The following is a 22324-nucleotide window of genomic DNA, read 5'->3' on the forward strand; positions in this document are numbered from 1 at the left end:
CTCTTACTGTGCTTAATTTATAAATTACACTTTATCATATGTATGTATAGGGAAAAACAGCATATATATATATATATATATATATATATATATAGAGAGAGAGAGAGAGAGAGAGTGTGTGTGTGTGTGTGTGTGTGTGTGTGTTTGGTACCATCCTCGGGGTGGGGGGGTCTTGGAATGAATCTGTTGACTTTTATATATATATATATATATATATATATATATATACACACACACACACACACACACACAAAAGTCAACAGATATATATATATCTATATATCTATCTATATATATATATATATATATATATATTATTGATTTCAGAGATGAAGGGAGAGGGAGAGAGTTAGAAACATCAATAATGAGAGAGAATCATTGATCGGCTGCCTCCGCATGACCCCCACCAGGGGTCAAGCCTGCAACCTGGGCATGTGCCCTGACTGGGATTTGAACCGTGACCTCCTGGTTCATAGGTTGATGCTCAACCACTGACCCACACCGGCCGGGAAAGATCTGTTGACTCTTTTGAAGAAGGTGGGGTAGCGGGTGTGATGTGACAAAGCAGAGACTGGAAATCTCAGCATGCGTGTGTAATGTGTGTGTGCGCGTGTGTGTGCCTGCGTGTGTCGTGTGTGTGCATGCGTGTATGTGTCCTGTGTGCGCCTGCGCGTGTTTTGTGCATGTGTGTGCATTGTGCATGTGTGTGCATGCATGTGTGTGCGTGCGTGTGCGCGTGCTGTGTGTGTGCGTGCTGTGTGTGTGCATGCTGCGTGTGTGTTGTGTGTGTGTGTGTGTGTGTGTGTGTGTGGTAGGAGGGGGGCGGGGGAGGGGCCGCTGGGACACAGCCCTTGGGGCAGTGGCGGAGTGGGGCCTTATTTGCAGAGACGAGAGCCGGGCCGTGCCGCCGAGTAGGACTGCGTTGTGGCCCTCGCAGCATTTGGGCCCCAGGCCGGGGCACAGAGGATGCTCTGAACTCTGACCTCCCTCCCCTCCAGCCCTCCAAGGTCAGGAGCTGCAGGATCTGGCTCAGGCCCGCTGCAGGGGGAGCCCAGCCCCCGGGGCACAGGGGCTGATGGGGATGCCTCTTCCTCTCCACAGGGCCCCCCGGAGCAGCCCGCCCTCGCCATGGGGCTGGAGGCCCAGAGGCTGCGGGACGCCGAGGCGGCCCCGGTGCGGGTGGCCCTGCGAGTCCGCCCGCTGCTGCCCAAGGAGCTGCTGCACGGGCACCGGAGCTGCCTGCGGGTGGAGCCGGGGCGCGGCCGGGTCACGCTGGGCCGGGACCGCAGCTTCGGCTTCCACGCGGTGCTGGACGAGGCGGCCGGGCAGGAGGCCGTGTACCAGGCCTGCGTGCAGCCCCTGCTGGAGGCCTTCTTCGAGGGCTTCAATGCCACCGTGTTCGCCTACGGCCAGACGGGCTCCGGGAAGACCTACACCATGGGGGAGGCCAGTGTGGGTGAGTGGCCTGCCCGGGATTTGTGCCCTGACTGGGATTTGAACCGTGACCTCCTGGTTCATAGGTTGATGCTCAACCACTGAGCCACACCGGCCGGGCAAGATCTGGTAGGGGGGGCGGGGCGCTCAGTGGCTCTTGCTGCCGCTCCCTGTGGAAGGCGGGGCCCGGGGAGGGAGAGCAATGGCCCGGCCCGAGCAGGTCTGCAGCCCAGGGTGGGGCCAGTCGTGTGGGGGGCTGGGCCGGGCAGGGCGGGGCGATGGGCCTGGGAGGTGAGTGGCCTTCTCAGCTCCCTAGAGATGGGGCCAGGCCGCCTGGTTCTGGGCCGGCACGGGGAGCTGGCTTGTCTCTGCAGGATGTCTGTCTGTCTGTCCGTCTGGCTGGTGAGGGTGAGGAGTCCATGTGCCGGTCGGGGTGGTCGGGGTGGGGACGGTCCTGGAAGAGACACACTCCGGCTGCCACCCCCGGCTGGTTCCAGGAGGCGCTAGAGCAGATTTGGGGAGAGACACTTCGGGCCAATGAGGGGAACTGCCCCATTTTATTTATTTATTTTAAAAATATGTTTATTGATTTCAGAGAGGAAGGGAGAGGGAGAGAGAGAAACATCAGTGATGAGAGAGAATCACTGATCGGCTGCCTTCTGCACGCCCCATGCTGGGGATCGAGCCCGCAACCCGGCCACGTGTCCTTGACCGGAATCGAACCTGGGACCCTTTAGTCCCCAGGTCGACGCTTCATCCACTGAGCCAGATCAGCCAGGGCGAACTGCCCCATTTTAAATCTATTTTTTAATTGATTTCAGAGAGGAAGGGAGAGGGAAAGAGAGAGAGAAACATCGATGAGGAGAGAGAATTATTGACCAGCTGCCTCCTGCACGCCCCCGACTGGGGATCGAGCCTACACCAAGGCACGTGCCCTTGACCAGAATCAAACCTGGGACCCTTCAGTCCACAGGCTGGCGCTCTATCCCTTGAGCCAAACCAGCCAGGGCAGGAACTGCCCCATTTTAGGTAGTACAAATGTTTTCTCTTGGGTTATATAAGTATATGTTTGTCATAAAAAAATTAGAAAAATTCAGAAAAACACTCAAAAATAAAACTGCCTTTCAGAAATCACCCATCCTGTTAGGGTTCCAGTTTTTTTTTCTCTTCGGAATTGACTATACTTTTAAAGAAAATGGCCCTAGCTGGTTTGGCTCAGTGGATAGAGCATCAGCCTTCGGACTGAAGGGTCCCAGGTTTGATTCCAGTCAAGGGCACACGCCTGGGTTGTGGGCTTGATCCCCATGGGGGGCGTGCAGGAGGCAGCCAATCAATGACTGTTTCTCATCATTGATGTTTCTATCTCTCTATCCCTCCCCCTTCCTCTCTGAAATCAATATATAAATATAAATATAAATATAAATATAAATATAAATATAAATATATATATATATATATATATATATATATATATATGGAAAATGGCATTACCTTATACCCAATCTTTGATATCCTGTTTTATTTTTGTAACTAATATCATGAACAGGTCTTTACATCATTAAGTATTTCCAACCTGATTTTTTTTCATGGCTGCCTGGCATTCCATTGTGACTATAAGGTAATAATTTATTTAACCAGATCCCCGGTGGATCTTGAGATGGATGCTTTGGATGTTTGCCTTTTTTTTTTTTTTTTTTTTTGAAGTTATGAAGATGAATGCTGCTCTGAACACCCTCTTATTCCTTTGGGATAAATGTAGGAGGTACTTTAGGTAACTGTGGTAATGAGCTCCCTGTCCCAGGGGGTAATTAAGGGTGTCTGGTGACCTGGCAGGAATGTAGTGTGTGTGTGGGGGGGTGGGGTGCTTATATCATGAAAGGGATTGGCTCACCCCTGAGAGGTGGCTGCCAACTCTGAAATATTAGGGTTCTGCCTGACCACCCTGGCCCACGGCCTGGCTCCTGCTGCCGCCTTCTCCACCTGGAGCCCCATCCTCCAGATGCTGGAGGGGGGCATGGGGGCCTTGGATCCCCAGCTGGCGGCCCGTGGCAGGAGACCCCGCATGTCTCCCCAGCCTCCCTCCACGAGGACCGGCAGGGCATCATCCCGCGGGTCATGGCCGAGGCCTTCAAGCTCATCGACGAGAACGACCTGCTGGACTGCCTGGTGCACGTGTCCTACCTGGAGGTGTACAAGGAGGAGTTCCGGGACCTGCTGGAGGTGGGCACCGCCAGCCGCGACATCCAGCTCCGCGAGGACGAGCGTGGGAACGTGGGTGAGGAGAGGCCGAGTCCCCGGCTGGGAGGGGGCGCCTGGCTTGGGGGGGGGCTCCCCCTAACCGGAAACCCTCGCTCTGGATAGTTTGCTTTGAGGTGGGCATGGGGGCAGCTGGAGCCACCCCCCCCCCCCGCCCCAATCGGGATGGGCAGGAGCCCCGGCATGGGAGGAGGGGTCCCTGGGTCGGGGCGCCCCTGCTCCGCGCTCACGGCCCCCGTGCGCCCCGCAGTGCTGTGCGGGGTGAAGGAGGTGGCCGTGGAGGGCCTGGACGAGGTGCTGAGCGTCCTGGAGATGGGCCACGCGGCGCGGCACACGGGCGCCACGCACCTCAACCGCCTGTCCAGCCGCTCGCACACGGTCTTCACCGCGACCCTGGAGCAGCGGGGGCGCGCCCCCGGCCGCCCGCCCCGCCCCGCCGCCGCGGCGCCGCTGCTCGTGTCCAAGTTCCACTTCGTGGACCTGGCGGGCTCCGAGCGGGTGCTGAAGACGGGCAGCACCGGCGAGCGCCTCAAGGAGAGCATCCAGATCAACAGCAGCCTGCTGGCCCTGGGCAACGTCATCAGCGCGCTGGGCGACCCGCAGCGGCGCGGCAGCCACATCCCCTACCGGGACTCCAAGATCACCCGGTGAGCCCGGGGGAGCGCCCCCCGGTGGCCGCGCGGGGGGGGAAGGCTAGCAGGGGACGGGTCCCCCCTTTGGCTGCGGGGGCGCGCGCAGCCCTGCAGTCCGAGCCTCAGGTCTGATAGGGGCTTGGGACCCCGGTCCCGGCGCCCCCAGGATCCTCAAAGACTCGCTGGGCGGGAACGCCAAGACGGTGATGATCGCCTGCGTCAGCCCCTCGTCCTCCGACTTCGACGAGACCCTCAACACCCTCAACTACGCCAGCCGCGCCCAGAACATCTGCAACCGCCCCACCGTCAACTGGCGGCCCGAGCCGGAGCGGGCGCCCGAGGACGCGGCCGGGGCGCGGTGTCCCCCGCGGCACCGCTCGGAGACGCGCATCATCCACCGGGGCCGGCGCGGCCCGGGCCCCCCAGCCGCCCCGGCCGCCCCCGCCGGGGCCGCAGCCCGCCTGGGCGCCGAGTGCGCGCGCTACCGGGCCCGCACCGACGCCGCCTACAGCCTCCTGCGGGAACTGCAGGCCGAGCCCGGGCTGCCCTGCGCCGCGGCCCGCAAGGTGCGCGACTGGCTGTGCGCCGTCGAGGGCGAGCGCAGCGCCCTGAGCTCCGCCTCCGGGCCCGACAGCGGCATCGAGAGCGCCTCCGCCGCCGCCGAGGAGCAGGCCGCGCCGGGACCCGGCGGCAGAAAGGTGGCCGAGGGCTGGGTGTGGCCTGGGGAGGGGCGGGAAGGGGCAGGAGAAGGTTTTCAGACAGACAGACAGACAGCCGTGTCCCTGCCATTCCATTCAAAGGCGCGTCTGCTGGGGACCAGGGCCACGTTCCATCAGGTCTCCCCCTGGGCCTCGGGCTCCCCATCTGTAAAGTAGGGGCGACATTGGCATTACCTCCTAGGGGTGATGTAAGGGCTGAGGGTGTAACCAGGGCCCAGCAGGCTGGGGAACGCGCAGGAAGTTGTAATAATAGTGGCGATGTTCTTACCGTTCATTTAAAAAGGATTGATTATTACAAGAGGTGGCCCAAATGGCTTGCAGAGGGGATGCAGGCAGGGCTTGGAGCAGAGTAGCGCTGGGGGAACCCCGGGGGAGCAGAGTAGCGCTGGGGGAACCCCATGGGAACCCCATGGGAACAGAGCAGCGCTGGGTGGGGGGAACCCTGGCGGGGTAGATGGAGCACCCTGGGTCCCAGGGACAGACAGGCTCGTCCTGCCAGCCCCTGGCCCTGAAGCCCGGCTCCCCGCCCCTCAGGACGATGAGGGGGCGCTGCTGGCCCTGCAGAGCCAGGTGGCCCGCCTGGAGGAGGAGAACCGAGACTTCCTGGCCGCCCTGGAGGACGCCATGGAGCAGTACAAGCTGCAGGTAGGGCCCCACTTCCTGGGAGGGGGTGCAAGGGAGTGGTTTCCCCAGATGGGAGGAAAGCAGCCGGGGTGGGTGGGTTCTGGCGGCGGGCGGAGATGGGGGCAGGCACAAAGGAGCGGAAGTGTGCGGGCGAGGAGCAGTGCGGGCGGGTGTGCAGGATGGTCTTGAGTGTGGGTGGCAGGTGGGATGGCAGGTGGGGGCGCAGGATGGGGCACTGGCCACCAGGTAGCGGGTCAGCATTGCTCCTGGCGCCCTCTGGTGGCGGTGATGGGCAAGGGCGTGGAGGACAGGCAGGGTGGGGAGAGAGCTTGGGCCTGAACTAGTGCAGAGTGTGTGTGTATGTGTGTGTGTGTGTATGTATGTGTGTATGTGTATGTATGTGTCTCCCGGTCGCACAGCCCCACCCGCGTCCCCACGCTGCACCTGGACCTTGTCTTGCAGAGCGACCGGCTGCGGGAGCAGCAGGAGGAGATGGCGGAGCTGCGGCTGCGGCTGGAGCTGGTGCGGCCGGGCTGGGGGGGCCCGGGGCTCCTGCAGGGCCTGCCTCCGGGGTCCTTGGTGCCCCGGCCTCACACAGCCCCCCTGGCGGGTGCCCACTCCCACGCGCTGGGCATGGTGCCCCCCGCGTGCCTTCCTGGAGACGGAGTTGGCCCGGAGAACTGGGGAGAGGTGAGGAGGTGGGGAGGCCGGGCGCCCGCTGGGCCTGTTGGACTGGGCGGTGCTGCACGGCGTGCCCCTCACCCCGGCTTTCCTGGGACCAGCTGTGGGAGCCCCTTCACGTGTCCCTACAGGAAGGCCAGGATTGGGTGACTGGGCCCTCTCAGAGGGGTGCTGCTATGAAACAATATGCATATGGATTGATTGATTTCAGAGAGGAAGGGAGAGGGAGAGAGAGAGCAACATCAATGATGAGAATCATGGATCGGCTGCCTCCTGCACGCCCCCTGCTGGGGATGGAGCTCGCAACATGGGCACGTGCCCTTGACTGGGAATCAAACTGGGACCTTTCGGTTCATAGGTTGACGCTCAAACACAGAGCCATGGGGGTTGGGGGGCGGGCGGTGCTACCGGGAATCTCCAGTGTCCCTGGGGGCTGCTCGCAGGCTGCAGAGGGGGTGCTGGCTTCCAGCACTGGATGGGCAGCGTGCACACCTCCAGGGACAGGGAGCTCATCCCCTGTGAGGCCGCCCGCCCCCTCTCTTGGCAAGTTTCCTTGTCCCTGACCCCGGTCTCCGCTTCTGGTTCTGTCACGCGGGGCCTTGTGGACACAGGTTGCGCCTGCATCTGCCCGAAAGTTCGGGGTCCTCTCAGCCTTGCAGCCCTGAGGGCCCGGGGAGAGGGGGCGCGGGGGGACGGGTTGGCAGAGAGGTCTGTCACGCAGCCTCCACTCGGGCCGGGCGAGCTTTGCAAGACGAGACGGGTGCAGGTGACCGTGTGCCAGAGAGAAGTGGCAGGTGGTGACGTGACTGAGCGTTTCCGGGTGCTTTGGGAGCAGGGGAGGGGGAAATGCAGGGGCGGCCCCCGCTCTGATGAGTGGGGAAAGGCCTCCCCCAGGCCTCGCTGAGCTGGGGCTTGGAGGTGAGGAGGGCTGGAGGCAGAGATGGGGGTGGGCACGCAGGGCGGGGCGTAGGCGGGTGCACAGACTTGGTGCCGGGAGTGGCCCCTAGAGGGCGCCCGGGAGGCTCCCTGGCCTGAAACCCCGGTGCCCTGGCAGGTGCCCGATGGCAGGGAGGCGGGAGCCGAGCTGGTGGAAGAGGAAGAGGCGCTGGACAGTGGCCCTTCAGCTGCATCAGGAGAGGAAGAGGACGAGGACGAGGACGAGGAGGAGGGGGAGGGGGACGAGCCGGCCCGGAGGACCCTGCCCCAGCGCAGGTGAGGCCCGGCTCGGGGCCCAGGGGGGAGGAGCTGTGGTCTGGGGTGCCCTCACCTGCGTCGCCCCTGCCAGCCCTGGGTGTTGGGGGGAGCAGACGGAAGCTGTGGGCTCGGAGCCGAGCGCTTGCTGGTGGGAAAGGCCTGGTTCGCAGCCTCCAGGGGGTCCTGGGTGCCCCCCCTCCCCTGCACCCCTAAGCTTGGCCCCTGGCCCCGGGATCTGCTGGGCGCACAGGTTCCAGCGATGACGGGGTGGAAGGCTGTGACCTGTCTTCCTGACGGGGGCCTGGGCGGTGGCCGGGTGGGGGGGGGCGGCTGGGGCTGGGGAGGGGTACAGGCATCTGCTCTGCCCCCCCAGAAGCGGGATCAGGAAGTGCAACCAGAGGGTGGAGGCCGGCCCAGGGAGCCCCCCGAGCAGGAAGGGCCCAGAGCTTCGCCTCGAGGAGCTGGGTGCAGCCGTCCTGGAGCCCAGAGGTGAGCTCGGGGGACGCAGAGAGGACCCCGACCCCTCCCCCCGCCACGGTCCTGACTGGCCGCCCTGGACAGCCCACACTCCTCCCTGGCTGCCTGGCAAGCATCCCACCTCCTCCACCCTCTGCCTCTCCCCTCCACCCCCTGTGTCCCCCCTCCACCCCCCCATCTCCCCTCCACCCCCCGCCTCCCCTCCACCCCCTGCCTCTCCTCCACCCCTGCCTCTCCCCTCCACCCTCTGCCTCCCCTCCACCCCCTGCCTCCCCTCCACCCCCCCCACCTCTCCTCCACCCCCCGCCTCCCCTCCACCCCCTGCCTCCCCTCCACCCCTGCCTCTCCTCCACCCCTGCCTCTCCCCTCCACCCTCTGCCTCTCCTCCACCCCCTGCCTCTCCTCCACCCCCTGCCTCCCCTCCACCCCCTGCCTCTCCTCCACCCCTGCCTCTCCTCCACCCCTGCCTCTCCCCTCCACCCTCTGCCTCCCCTCCACCCCCTGCCTCTCCTCCACCCCCTGCCTCCCCTCCACCCCCTGCCTCTCCTCCACCCCCTGCCTCTCCTCCACCCCCTGCCTCCCCTCCACCCCCTGCCTCTCCTCCACCCCTGCCTCTCCTCCACCCCTGCCTCTCCCCTCCACCCTCTGCCTCTCCTCCACCCCCTGCCTCTCCTCCACCCCCTGCCTCTCCCCTCCGCCCCCTGCCTCTCCCCTCCACCCTCTGCCTCCCCTCCGCCCCCTGCCTCCCCTCCACCCCCTGCCTCTCCTCCACCCCCTGCCTCCCCTCCGCCCCCTGCCTCCCCTCCACCCCCTGCCTCTCCTCCACCCCCTGCCTCCCCTCCGCCCCCTGCCTCCCCTCCACCCCCTGCCTCTCCTCCACCCCCTGCCTCTCCCCTCCACCCTCTGCCTCCCCTCCGCCCCCTGCCTCTCCTCCACCCCCTGCCTCCCCTCCACCCCCTGCCTCCCCTCCACCCCCTGCCTCTCCTCCACCCCCTGCCTCCCCTCCACCCCCTGCCTCTCCTCCACCCCCTGCCTCTCCTCCACCCCCTGCCTCCCCTCCACCCCCTGCCTCCCCTCCACCCCCTGCCTCCCCTCCACCCCCTGCCTCTCCTCCACCCCCTGCCTCTCCCCTCCACCCTCTGCCTCCCCTCCGCCCCCTGCCTCTCCTCCACCCCCTGCCTCCCCTCCACCCCCTGCCTCCCCTCCACCCCCTGCCTCTCCTCCACCCCCTGCCTCCCCTCCACCCCCTGCCTCTCCTCCACCCCCTGCCTCCCCTCCACCCCCTGCCTCCCCTCCGCCCCCTGCCTCTCCTCCACCCCCTGCCTCTCCTCCACCCCCTGCCTCCCCTCCACCCCCTGCCTCCCCTCCACCCCCTGCCTCCCCTCCACCCCCTGCCTCTCCTCCACCCCCTGCCTCCCCTCCACCCCCTGCCTCCCCTCCGCCCCCTGCCTCTCCTCCACCCCCTGCCTCTCCTCCACCCCCTGCCTCCCCTCCACCCCCTGCCTCCCCTCCACCCCCTGCCTCCCCTCCACCCCCTGCCTCCCCTCCACCCCCTGCCTCCCCTCCACCCCCTGCCTCTCCTCCACCCCCTGCCTCTCCTCCACCCCCTGCCTCCCCTCCACCCCCTGCCTCCCCTCCACCCCCTGCCTCCCCTCCACCCCCTGCCTCCCCTCCACCCCCTGCCTCCCCTCCACCCCCTGCCTCTCCTCCACCCCCTGCCTCTCCTCCACCCCCTGCCTCCCCTCCACCCCCTGCCTCCCCTCCACCCCCCACCTCCCCTCCACCCCCTGCCTCCCCCCTGTCCGTGGGGCCGCAGCCTTGACAGCGGGCCTGTACAGGGGTCCAGGGGAACAAGGCCCAGGCCCGGCGCTGCCAGGCCCCCGCGGTCTCGGCCTCCGAGTGGCGGCTGGCCCAGGCCCAGCAGAAGATCCGGGAGCTGGCCATCAACATCCGCATGAAGGAGGAGCTCATCGGCGAGCTGGTCCGCACGGGTGAGTGGGGGCGCAGGCGGGTGAGGCCCAGCTCAGCCTCTCCCGGCTGTGTGACCTTGAGCCAGTGGGGTGACCTCTCTGTGCCGCCGTTCTCTCCTTCGTGAAGCGGGCACAGCAGGTGTGCCTGCTTCTCGGTGTGCTCTGAGGACGGGATGAGCTGCTTCGGGCAAAGTGCCGATTCTGGTTCCCAGGACGCGTAGCCTGTTGTTATTTATCAGGTGCCCGCCGTGTGCCCGGCGCTGCGCGGGGTGGGCGCACAGCTCTTGGTCGCGGGGAGGGCACAGCGTCCCCAAATCGCGCTATGTCTGGTGATGTGTGCGACAGGGTAGGCCGTGACTTTAGGTGGTGACCAGTTGACTTTCTTAAAAATATATTTTTATTGATTTCAGAGAGGAAGGGAGAGGGAGAGAGAGCGAGAGAAACATCACTGATGTGAGAGAATCATTGATCGGCTGCCTCCTGCACACCCCCTACTGGGGATCGAGCTTGCAACCCAGGCATGTGCCCTGGACCGGAATCGAACCTGGGACCCTTCAGTCCGCAGGCTGATGCTCTATCCACTGAGCCAAACCAGCTAGGACTGAATTTTTTAAAAATATATTTTTATTGATTTCAGAGAGGAAGGGAGAGGGGGAGAGAGATAGAAGCATCACTGATGAGAGAGAATCATGGATCGGCTGCCTCCTGCACGCCCCCTACCAGGGACCGAGCCAGCAACCCGGGCATGTGCCCTTGACCAGAATCAAACTCGGGACCCTTCAGTCTGCAGGCTGATGCTCTATCCACTGAGCCAAACCAGCTAGGACTGAATTTTTTAAAAATATATTTTTAGCCCTGACTGGTTTGGCTCAGTGGATAGAGCATCGGCCTGCGGACTGAAGGGTCCCAGGTTCGATTCTGGTCAAGGGCATGTACCTTGGTTGGGGGCACATCCCCAGTAGGGGGTGTGCAGGAGGCAGCTGATCGATGTTTCTCTCTCATCGATGTTTCTAACTCTCTATCCCTCTCCTTTCCTCTCTGTAAGAAATCAATAAAATGTATTTAAAAATATATATATATGTTTTTATTGATTTCAGAGAGGTAGGGAGAGGGAGAGAGAGAGATAGAAACAACAATGATGAGAGAGAATCATTGATTGGCTGCCTCCTGCACGCCCCCTACCAGGGACCCAGCCAGCAACCCGGCATGTGCCCTTGACCAGAATCAAACCCAGGACCCTTCAGTCCCCAGGCTGACGCTCTATCCACTGAGCCACACCAGCCAGGGCTCCTTTGCCCGTTCTAACTGGGTTGTCCTCCTGGTGTTGAGTTGTATGAGTTCTGTGTATATTTTCAAACTCCCCCCCCCCCCCCCCCCCCCCCCCCCGCCCCAGCAGAGGTCTCATCGGCGAACATGCTCTTTCGGGCAGTGGGTTTCCTTGTCATTTTGTTGACGTTTCGTCGGCTGTGCCGAAGCGTTTTAGTGTGAGGTAGTCCCAGTTGTTTATCTTTTCCTTTGTTTCTCTTGCCCTGGGCGAGGTACTGGTGAAAACACTGCTCCATTGCCTGAGATTTTACTGCTTAGGTTTTATTCTAGGATATTTATGGTTTCATGACTTATATTTACCTCTTTTATCCATTGTTGAGTTTTTCTTTTCTTTTTTAAACACAGTTTATTTTTGTATTATTATTTATTTACTTATTGTATTATTCATAAACCTACTCTTTATTAATTATTGTATTACTAGAGGCCCGATGCATGAAAATTCATGCACTGGAGGGGGGTCCCTCAGCCCAGCCTGCCCCCTCTCACAGTCGGGGAGCCCTCAGGGGCGGGAGGCGACCCGGCGATCAGGGGAAGGTGACGCTCCATCACACCTCTGCTGCTGCCACTGCCGGCAGCACAAGCCTCGGGCCGGCCCTGGTTACCTGAGCCTTGGGCGGCCCTGGGCGGCTGGGGGGCTGAGGGGACTGGGCCCATTGTGAGTTTTTCTTGCGTTTGGTGTACTTGGTGGTGTAGTTGCATTTTTCTGCGTGTGTCTGTCCAGTTTTCCCAGCATCATTCATTGAAGAGAGTGTCTTGACTCCGTCGTATGCTCTTGCCTCCTTTGTCACATATTCATTGACCCTATTGGTGTGGGTCGGTCTCTGGGGTCTCTGTTCTGTCCCATCGATCTACATGCCTGTTCTTGTGCCAGTGCCAGGCTGTTTTCATTATAACGGCTTTGTCCTATAGTTTGGTATCCGGTATTGTGCTCCCTCCAACTTTGTTCTTTTTTTTAAATATATTTTATTGATTTTTTTACAGAGAGGAAGGGAGAGGGACAGAGAGTTAGAAACATCGATGAGAGAGAAACATCGATCAGCTGCCTCCTGTACACCCCCTACTGGGGATGTGCCCGCAACCAAGGTACATGCCCTTGACCGGAATCGAACCCGGGACCCTTCAGTCCGCAGGCCGACGCTCTATCCACTGAGCCAAACCGGTTTTGGCTCCAACTTTGTTCTTCTTTCTCAGGATTGCTGTAGCTATCCGGGGTCCTTTTGATTCCATAGAAGTGTTTGTAAGATTTGCTCTAGGTCTGTGAAATATGCCGTTGGTATTTAATGGTGGCCGAGTTGAATCTGTAGGTTGCTTTGGGTAGAATGGGCATTTCAATGACGTTCATTCTAAAATACAGAACACTTCACGGATTTGCGTGTCACCCTTGCACAGGGCCCATGCTAATCTGCTCTGTGTCAGTGATGAGAGAGAACCATTGATCGGCTGCCTCCTGCACCCCCCCTACTGGGGATCAAGCCCACAACCCGGACATGTGCCCTCAACCAGAATTGAACCTGGGACCCTTCAGTCTGCAGGCCGACGCTCTATCCACTGAGCCAAACCCGCCAGGGCTCGAGGTGTCATTTCCATCTTCTTGAATTTGTGGAGGCTAGTTTGTGACCCAGCATATGGCCTGTCCTTGAGAATGTCCCGTGTCACTATAGATATACTTATAAGAATTGAATGTGCGACGAGCAATAATAGTTATGCTGACAGGCAAATGAATCAGTCTGTAGTGAGTTTCTTTCTGGACCAACAGTTCTTTTGAGACCCAATATCAATGTCCACCGGTTCCCTATGAGTACATGTCGGCACTGACCCCTCAGCTCTGGATGGTGGACAAATGGTGGTAATGCAGGTCCAACTCCCTCTGGTTTGGTCTCGGCTGGACCCAGGGGCACTGCTTCACCCGGATCCAGGGGCCCGCGGCCTCACCTGGACCCGGGGCCAGGCTCACCCGGATCCAGGGGCCCGCGGCCTCGCCCGGACCCGGGGCCCAGGCTCACCCGGATCCAGGGGCCCGCGGCCTCGCCCGGACCCGGGGCCCAGGGCTCACCCGGATCCAGGGGCCCGCGGCCTCGCCCGGACCCGGGGCCCAGGGCTCACCCGGATCCAGGGGCCCGCGGCCTCGCCCGGACCCGGGGCCCAGGGCTCACCCGGATCCAGGGGCCCGCGGCCTCGCCCGGACCCGGGGCCCAGGGCTCACCCGGATCCAGGGGCCCGCGGCCTCGCCCGGACCCGGGGCCCGAGGGCCATTTATAACATCGCTTGTGGGCGGTACAGAGTCATCAGCTTAAAAACTAGCATTAGCCTGCTCTCCTGGGTCAAACATTTAACTAACTCGCCCCTAACGCCCGGGCAGGGCCAGGCCAAATGGTTTCCGGGGCCTTATCCGTCCCGCGGGCCGACGTTCCCCACCCCTGGCTCAGGGAGTCATTTCCCACCCTTTCCATCGGGTCTCCCTTCGTCTTCGCCGCTGAGAGGCGTCTCTTGTAGGCAGCGTATCGCTGGGTTTTGTTTTTTGATCCAGTCTCCTCCTCTCTGCCTCTTTATTGGTGAATTGTTCATTTACGTTTGGAGTGATTAGCGATGTATGAGGACTTCCTGTGCCCATTTTACCCTTTGTTTTCCGGAAGCTTTGTGCATCCATTGGTTATTTTTGTTTGTTTGTGTGTTGTTTTCTATTCATACTAGAGGCCCGGTGCACGAATTCGTGCACAGGCGGGGTCCGGCTGGCCTGTCCCAAGCGGGGCCAATCGGGCCGGGCCAGCCCTGGGGAGGGCAAGGGGGAGGTTGACTGGCTGGCCCTGCCCCCTGGTTGAACTCCTGGTTGAGGGGACAATTTGCGTATTAGCCTTTTTATATAGGATTTATTGATTTCAGAGAGGGAGGGAAAAGGGAAGGGGGATAGAAACATCAATGAGGAGAGAGAATCCTTGATCAACTGCCTCCTGCACGCCCTCCACTGGGGATTGAGCCCCCAACCCGGGCATGTGCCCTGACCGGGAATCGAACCGTAACCTCCCGGTTCCTAGGTCGGCGCTCAACCACTGAGCCACGCCTACCAGGCTCATTTTCTTCTCTTTCCCAGGGTTTCTTTGGCTATTCCAGGTCTCGTGTGGTTCCATATGAATTTGCAGATTTTTTGTTCTGTTTCTTTGAAAAACGCCATTGGGGTTTTTGTGACTGGGGCTTAGGGATTGCCGGGTATCTGTGGTGTGCTTTGGGGCGTAAGGAGGCATGTTTTTTTGTGTGTTTTTTTTCCTTTCCCTTGCGATGGGAGGCGGGAAGGGCGATGCCTTTTCTCTGGGGAACATTGCTCTGCCCCACTTCTGTTCCAGGCCGTAGTGTGAGGGCGCAGCCCGGTGTCTCCCCGCTCCCTGCTCCGGGGAGCTGCGGGGGGTGCCCACCTGGGCTGTGGCCTTCCCGCCCCCACTGCTGGCTCCCACACGCCCACCTCCAGACGTCCCAGCGCGGGGGTGTTTCATGCACGCTCGTGTGTTGAACAAAGGGTCCTTCGTTGAGTTATAGTTGTCCAACTGGTCGATTTAAGGGCGAGCCCAGCAGGTGTGGCTCAGTGGTTGAGCATTGACCTAGGAACCAGGAGGTCACGGTTCAATTCCCGGGCAGGGCACACGCCCTGGTTCCGGGCTCGATCCCCAGTGGGGGGCGTGCAGAAGGCAGCTGATCAATGATTCTCATCATTGATGATTCTATCTCTCACACCCTCGCCCTTCTGCTCTGAAATCAGTAAAAATTTATTTTACAAAATAAACTTCAGGGAGAAACCCTGGAGTCTTCTCACTCGGCCGCAGTGCTGATGTCATCCCCCGAAATACTGTGAGGCCAATCCCAGGCATGTCCTCTCAGGCCACACCTTTCAGCGTTTTGGGGGACATTTTTTCCCCCAACCCGAGTGCCGTTAGCACATCTTGCAAAGCCGTGGCCTTGGTGCCCAGGGCACAAGCACACGGTCAGCTGGACTCAGGCTCCAGGCGTGCCCCCCCCCCCCCCCCCCCCCGCCGCCGTCACCTTCGCTGGCCGCGCCTCTGACGTTCACTGTCTCTTGCCTGCTCAGCTGCGCTGTGGGGTGTTGCAAACCCCAATATCCTGGGGATGTGATTGCTTCCTTGTGGTGTCACCTTCCCTGCCCTTCTGTCCTCCACACTCCCTGCCGATGAAGTTAGCTTTAGAGGCTTCATTATGAGCAGGCTCGGATGTGTATTTATTTTAGCCTGTTTTCACCAAAAATGCTAGCTCATCCACAATTTCCCTGAGTCGCTGTTATGGATGAGGCTAATTTAAAAAGTGAGTCGAGCCCGGCCGGTGTGGTTCAGTGGTTGAGCGTCGACCTAGGAACCAGGAGGTCATGGTTCGATTCCGGTCGGGGTACGTGCCCGGGTTTCAGGCTTGATCCCCAGTAGGGGGTGAGTGGGAGGCAGCTGGTCCATGATTCTCTCACCGTTGATGTTTCTATCTCTCTCTCCCTCTTCCTTCCTCTCTGAAATCAATAAAAATATATATTTTTAAAAAAGTGAGTCAGTGTAAAGCTAAATCCTGAGTAAATCGTGGTTTTGGTGGAACAAAGGCTGGGCAAACCTCGGGGTGTCCAAGTCTCCCAGGGGACCCAGCGGATAGGCCGTGCGGGGACGGGTGGCCCGTGCTGACCCCCCCCCCCCCCCCCCCCCCCCCCCCGTTCCCCAGGGAAGGCAGCCCAGGCCCTGAACCGCCAGCACAGCCAGCGCATCCGGGAGCTGGAGCAGGAGGCCGAGCGGGTGCGGGCCGAGCTGAGCGAAGGGCAGCGGCAGCTGCGGGAGCTGGAGGGCTCGGAGCCCCAGGACGCGGGCGAGCGGTCGCGGCTGCAGGAGTTCCGCCGGCGGGTGGCGGCCGCGCAGAGCCAGGCGCAGGTCCGTGCGGCCCGGGTGGCAGCGGTGGGTGCTCAGGCCTCGCGCGGGGCCTGGGCTGCGGTGCCCACGCCCTGCCGGCCTCCCAGGCCGAGGCGGGTGCTGTGTGGGGGCCGCAGAGCCGGGAGCCGGGTCCCGCGGACGGCCCCCCCTCCACGGGGAGGGGGAGCGGTGGGTGTGGGAAGAACATGGACCCTCCTCACGCAGCCTCCCGCCCTCATCCTTCTGTCTGTCCTTCCAGCTCCCATTCCCTTTCCTCTGTCTCCCATCTTCCCTCTGTCTCCCCCTCAGCCCGCGTCCCTCTGCTCCAAGCCTGTCAAACTCACAGGCTCCCACGGGCCCAATAAACAAGGTGTGTGTGTGGCGGCAAAACGACAAAAGCTTCCATTTTCATAGAAACGTAGGTTTCTTTCGATAGAGACATGCTGAATGCAAAGGGCTGAGATAAATGAGTCGTTAACAAAATAATAGAACATTTTAATAAAAATTAATGTTTTTCTTGAACATTAACTCACCAGACACTGAATAACTGCACAAATGAATAAGCGTAACGCAAATAAACCTATTTTTCTTGTTCTCTGAAAGCGAAATATTTCCTGTTGCGCACACCAAACAAGTCAGTCCAAGGCTAATGATGTGGCGATCGGCTGCTAAAACATTCGCTGCTGGTGTTAGTGGAGAGAAATGGTGCGCCTGCGCATAAGGCGCGTAAGGGAAATGAATGCAGCACGGTGATAGTCACCGATCATTAGGGTAGTTCGTTATTAAAAATTATGTATAACAGGATATTGTGAAAATTAAATTACGAAATTGTTATTAAATCATTTCTTTCTTTTTTAAAAAATATATTTTATTGATTTTTTACAGAGAGGAAGGGAGAGGGATAGAGAGTTAGAAACATCGATGAAGAAACATTGATCAGCTGCCTCCTGCACACCCCCCACTGGGGACGTGCCCGCAACCAAGGTACATGCCCTTGACCGGAATCGAACCTGGGACCCTTCAGTCCGCAGGCTGACGCTCTATCCACTGAGCCAAACCGGTCAGGGCTAAATCATTTCTTAATACTGTTATATTGGCCGGGTCACAAAAATACTCATTGTGGGCTCCCCTCGGCCCCCGGGCCACAAGTTTGACATGCTTGTTCTAATCCACGCTTATCTGCTGATGTGACTAACCATCCATTTACCCCTTCATCTTTCCCTGTTTCTGTTCCCTTTAATCGATTCCTGCATCCTGGTGTTTATCTTCCCGTGATCCCTCCCATCCACCTTTCTGTCCATCCACCCTGCCGACCCTCCATCCATGCAGCTGTCCATCCACGGTCCATTCCTTCTTTGCTCCGTCGGGCGTCCAGGACACAATGCAGTCGAGGGGTCAAGGGCACGGGCTCGGGGAGCGACTGTTCGGGCTTGAATGCCATCTCTGCCATTTACTAGCTGTGTGCCCTTGGCCAAGTTTCCTAACCTCTCTGTGCCTCCGTTTCCTAATCTGTTAACGGGGCTCACAACGATCACCCTCTTCGATGGGATTGTTGGAGTCATTTAGCATGCACAGCGCACCTAGGCCTCGTACGTATTAACATCCGTCTTTCTGATTTTATTTTACTGAGCTCCTGTTTAAAAAAAAATTTACTTATTTCAGGGAGGAAAGGAGAGAGAGAGATGAACATCAGTGATGAGAGAGATTAATTGATCGGCTGCCTCCTGCACGCCCCCAACTGGGGGGTCAAGCCCACAGAATCGAACCCGGGACCCTTTAGTCCGCAGGCCGATGCTCTCTCACTGAGCCACACCTCTAGGCCCATCTTCCTGCTTTCCCGTCTGTCTGTCCCTCCGCCTGTTCCTCTCCGTGGGTCCTGCCCCCCTTGCTGAGCTGGGCCCACACGAGGCTGTGTGGTCCCAGGTGCTGAGGGAGAAGAAGCAGGCGACCGAGCGGCTGGCGTCGCTGTCGGCCCAGAGCGAGAAGCGGCTGCGGGAGCTGGAGCGGAACGTGCAGCTCATGCGGCAGCAGCAGGGCCAGCTGCAGCGGCGGCTGCGCGAGGAGACGGAGCAGAAGCGGCGCCTGGAGACGGAGATGAGCAAGCGGCAGCACCGGGTCAAGGTCGGGCTCTGGGGTCAAGGTCGGGCTCTGGGCGGGGCGCCGGTCCCGCCACTCAGCCACGCGGCCCTCCCCTGAGGGTTTTTCCCTGTGAAAGGGGAGTTAGAGGAAAGTCCAGGCCAGGGTCACGCGCCCTGTAGGGCGGCGGGCACCTCATCTTGTAGGAGCCCCGTCAGTGTTGGCTTCTGTGCGCTGGTCCCCCAGCAAGATGGGACCGGGGGTGTGAGGCTGGGGGCGCTGCAGGGCTGTGTCGGGAGAGGCAGGCACACCTAGGCTCTGGCCCTGAGCCTCTCCCCTGCGCGCCCCACCTGTGCGCCCCCCTGAGCTCCTCCCCTGGGAGCCCCCGTGCCTCTCCCCAGCCCCTCTCCCCTGCGCGCCCCACCTGTTCGCCCCCCTGAGCTCCTCCCCTGGGAGCCCCCGTGCCTCTCCCCAGCGCACCCCCCTGAGCTCCTCCCCTGGGAGCCCCCGTGCCTCTCCCCAGCGCACCCCCCTGAGCTCCTCCCCTGGGAGCCCCCGTGCCTCTCCCCAGCGCACCCCCTTGCGCCTCCCCAGGAGCTGGAGCTGAAGCACGAGCAGCAGCAGAAGATCCTGCGCATCAAGACGGAGGAGATCGCGGCGTTCCAGAGGAAGCGGCGCAGCGGCAGCAGCGGCTCGGTGTTCACCCTGGAGCAGCAGCAGGTGGGCACCGGGCACCCACAGCCGCACCCGGGGGCTGCCCGCACAGCCGGCGCAGCACTGAGCGCCGCCCCCCCTTCCCCCCCCCCCCCCCGCCCCTCAGAAGATCGAGGAGCAGAAGAAGTGGCTGGACCAGGAGATGGAGAAGGTCCTGCAGCAGCGGCGGGCGCTGGAGGAGCTGGGCGAGGAGCTGCGCAAGCGGGAGGCCATCCTGGCCAAGAAGGAGGCGCTGGTGCAGGAGAAGACGGGGCTGGAGAGCAAGCGCCTGCGGTCCAGCCAGGTGGGGGCCGCCCCGAGTCCGGGCAGGTGGGGGCCGCCCTGCTGGGCTGCAGAAGCCTGTGGGTCCCGCAGGTTCTGCTGGGCGGGTGCAACCGCTCCAGGTGTCCTCCCCACGGTCTGTTCCCCCTTTGTGACCCCGGCTCGGGGACTGCGCGGGCAGGGGGAGCAGGTAGGGGGGTGGGGAGGGGCCCAAGGAGGCCGAGCCCTACCCCACCTGGCTCGGGGCTTCCTTGTTCCCGGTGGGTGGGGTGTTTCTGGGCCAGCGTCACGTTGCCGTGGGTATTTGAGGGGTGTCGGACGGCACTCCCAGTGCAGGGCCCAGGGTGCTGCTGGCTTATCCGAGTCTCCTGTGGTCCTTCGAGCCCTCACTTCCTCCCGCTTCGGCTCCCAGAAAGGCTTTTGGGGTTTGGCCCCGAATTTCCCATAATTCCCATCACAAACTCAAGTCACCTGTGATGGGCCACCCTACACCCTGCCCTGCCTCGGCCCATGTGTCCCCTTCAGGAGACCCTCGTCCTCCGCTCCTCCGCACCCTCCCGGCCATCTCTGCCCCCCCCAGCCCCCCTCCCCCCCCCCCCCCCCGCCCGGCCCAGCCTCTGCAGGACCCACAGGCCTGCTTAGCATCGGACAGGCGGCCATCACCCCGAGGCGGCCCGGCCCCTCCCCTAATGCCGCGGTGCCGCCCAGGCCCTGACCGAGGACATCGTGCGCGTGTCCAGCCGGCTGGAGCACCTGGAGAGGGAGCTGTCGGAGAAGAGCGGGCAGCTGCGCCAGGGCAGTGCCCAGAGCCAGCAGCAGATCCGCGGGGAGATCGACGCCCTGCGCCAGGAGAAGGACTCGCTGCTGAAGCAGCGCCTGGAGATCGACGGCAAGCTGCGGCAGGGCAGCCTGCTCTCGCCCGAGGTACGCCCGCGGGCCCGCAGCGCTGCCGTGGGGCACGGGCCGCCCCGGTAAGGCGGGCTGGAGCGCGTGCTGGACGGGCCCCTGCTCTAGCCCTGGTCGGGGACACGGGCCGGGGCTGCCACCCTCGTTCCCTCCAGCTGGACCGGACTCTGCATCCTGCGTGCACTGAGCCGCCCCACAGCTCAGCTCCCCCAATCTCAGCCCCCCAACCTCAGCTCCCCTGTGGGCATGAGTGTCGGGACCGAGGGGTCCCGCCAGGCCTCCCTCAGTGTAGGGTACTCCCAGCTCCCTGAGTGCAGAGCCCCCCCCAGAGGCAGAACCCCAGCCTCCCCCATACCCCAGGGGTGTCTGGCTGTGACAGCCCAGGACAAGGGGACACTTAGGGGTCAGTTGTGGCTGTGTACTAGGACTTAGTCGTTCAGGAAATGGGGAACCCCCCACCCGTGCATGCCACGTCCCCGGAGGTCACCCCCCACCCGTGCATGCCACGTCCCCACAGGAGGAGCGGACGCTGTTCCAGCTGGACGAGGCCATCGAGGCCCTGGACGCGGCCATCGAGTACAAGAACGAGGCCATCACCTCCCGGCAGCGGGTGCTGCGGGCCTCGGCCTCGCTGCTGTCGCAGTGCGAGATGAACCTCATGGCCAAGCTCAGCTACCTCTCGTCCTCCGAGACCAGGGCCCTCCTCTGCAAGTACTTCGACAAGGTGGGTCCGCGCCAGCCCCGCAGCCTCAGTCTGTCTGTCTGTCTGTCTGTCTCTCTCGCCTATTCTATTAGCCAGACTGACTGTCTCCTCCACCTCCCCCTCCCCCTCCCCTCCCGTCTGATTGGCACCTTCAGGGTGGCCTGTGCCCCTCACTGGTTCTCAGCGGATGAGTTCGCTGCCCGGGTGCTTGGTCACACAGTAGGGGCAGCAGCTCACACGTCCCTGTCGAGACCGAAATCCTGGCCCCCACGAAGCCCTAAAGTTGGAGGTGGGGATGGCGAATCACACTCCTGACTTGGGAATCACGGCCTGGAGCGCTGTGAGGAGGCGTCTGGGCCGTGGTTTCTCAGTGACACCCGGTGGGGCGGTGGGCACTGCCCCGGGCGAGGGCGCCTGAGCCCGAGCCGCAGCCTGAGCGCAGCCTCCGCAGGTGGTGACGCTGCGCGAGGAGCAGCACCAGCAGCAGGTGGCCTTCTCGGAGCTGGAGATGCAGCTGGAGGAGCAGCAGCGGCTGGTGTTCTGGCTGGAGGCGGCGCTGGAGCGGCAGCGCCTGGAGACCGACCGCCAGCTGACGCTGCAGCAGAAGGAGCACGAGCAGAACGTGCAGCTGCTCCTGCAGCAGAGCCGAGGTGCGGCCGCGCTCCCAGCCCCGCGCCCTGCACCCCGGTTCCCCGGCTGCACCCGCCACCCTCCTCTCTGTCCCCCCAGACCACCTCGGCGAGGGGCTGGCCGACAGCAGGCGGCAGTACGAGGGCAGGATCCAGGCCCTGGAGCGGGAGCTGGGCCGCCACGTGTGGGCGAACCAGGAGCTGAGGCAGAGGCTGAGCCGGGGTAAGCGCCGGGCCTTGCTCACGGGGGGGGGGGGGGGGGGTAGGGGGGGGCCGCCGCCGCTTTGGGGAAAGGTCACACTAACGCCAGCTCTCCGGGTCATTCCCTGCGGCTCTCCTGGGAGCGGGAGCTGGGGCTGAGGAGGGGCAGCCGCCCCCTCTGACCAGGGTGTCGGTCCGTGGCAGGCGGGGAGAAGGCCCTGTGCCCGGAGAGCCGCCAGCCGCCGGGAAACGAAGAGGAGCTCTGGCAGCCCCCCCTCGCGGAGGGCGCCCCCCGAGCCCGGGAGGAGGCGCGGGACCTGGTGCACGCCCCGCTCCCGCTGACGTGGAAGCGCTCCAGCCTGTGCGGTGAGGAGCAGGGCGCCCCGGAGGCCGCGGAGCCCCCCCTGGGGCGAGGCCTGCCTGGGGGGGAGGCGGGGCCGCCCTGGAACCTCGGGCCCCTGGCCAGGCCCCGGCGGGAGCTGCGGAGGGCCAGCCCGGGCATGATCGACGTGCGGAGGAACCCGCTGTAGTCGGGCGGCGGCCCTGTTGGGGGCCCGGGCCTGACAGGTACTGTGCCCTGTGCGTCCGCCGTGAAGGGGTCCTGCCTCACCATGACAACCAGCGTGTGAACTGGCCTC

General features: G+C 62.2%; 1 protein-coding gene across 2 annotated transcripts; it reads left to right on the forward strand.

Moving 5' to 3' along the window:
• Positions 1-1113: 1113 nt before the first annotated feature.
• On the forward strand, positions 1114-22221 carry KIF7 (kinesin family member 7). Of its 2 annotated transcripts, none has more exons than XM_079763991.1 (18): positions 1114-1456; positions 3509-3709; positions 3941-4337; positions 4489-5020; positions 5576-5686; positions 6128-6355; positions 7401-7558; positions 7914-8029; positions 9856-10008; positions 16015-16217; positions 18120-18317; positions 18867-18992; positions 19093-19269; positions 19956-20171; positions 20671-20877; positions 21308-21506; positions 21586-21708; positions 21891-22221. In XM_079763991.1, exons 1-18 carry the CDS (start codon positions 1129-1131, stop codon positions 22214-22216), a joined length of 3999 nt encoding a protein of 1332 aa, XP_079620117.1. In that variant the 5' UTR covers positions 1114-1128; the 3' UTR covers positions 22217-22221. The 2 variants fall into 2 exon arrangements, with proteins under 2 accessions (XP_079620117.1, XP_079620118.1); XM_079763992.1 differs by having other exon boundaries at positions 19096-19269.
• The last annotated feature ends 103 nt before the right edge of the window (positions 22222-22324 follow it).

The sequence above is a fragment of the Cnephaeus nilssonii genome, assembly GCF_951640355.1.
Source record: "Cnephaeus nilssonii genome assembly, chromosome: 24".
Taxonomy (NCBI): domain Eukaryota; kingdom Metazoa; phylum Chordata; class Mammalia; order Chiroptera; family Vespertilionidae; genus Cnephaeus; species Cnephaeus nilssonii.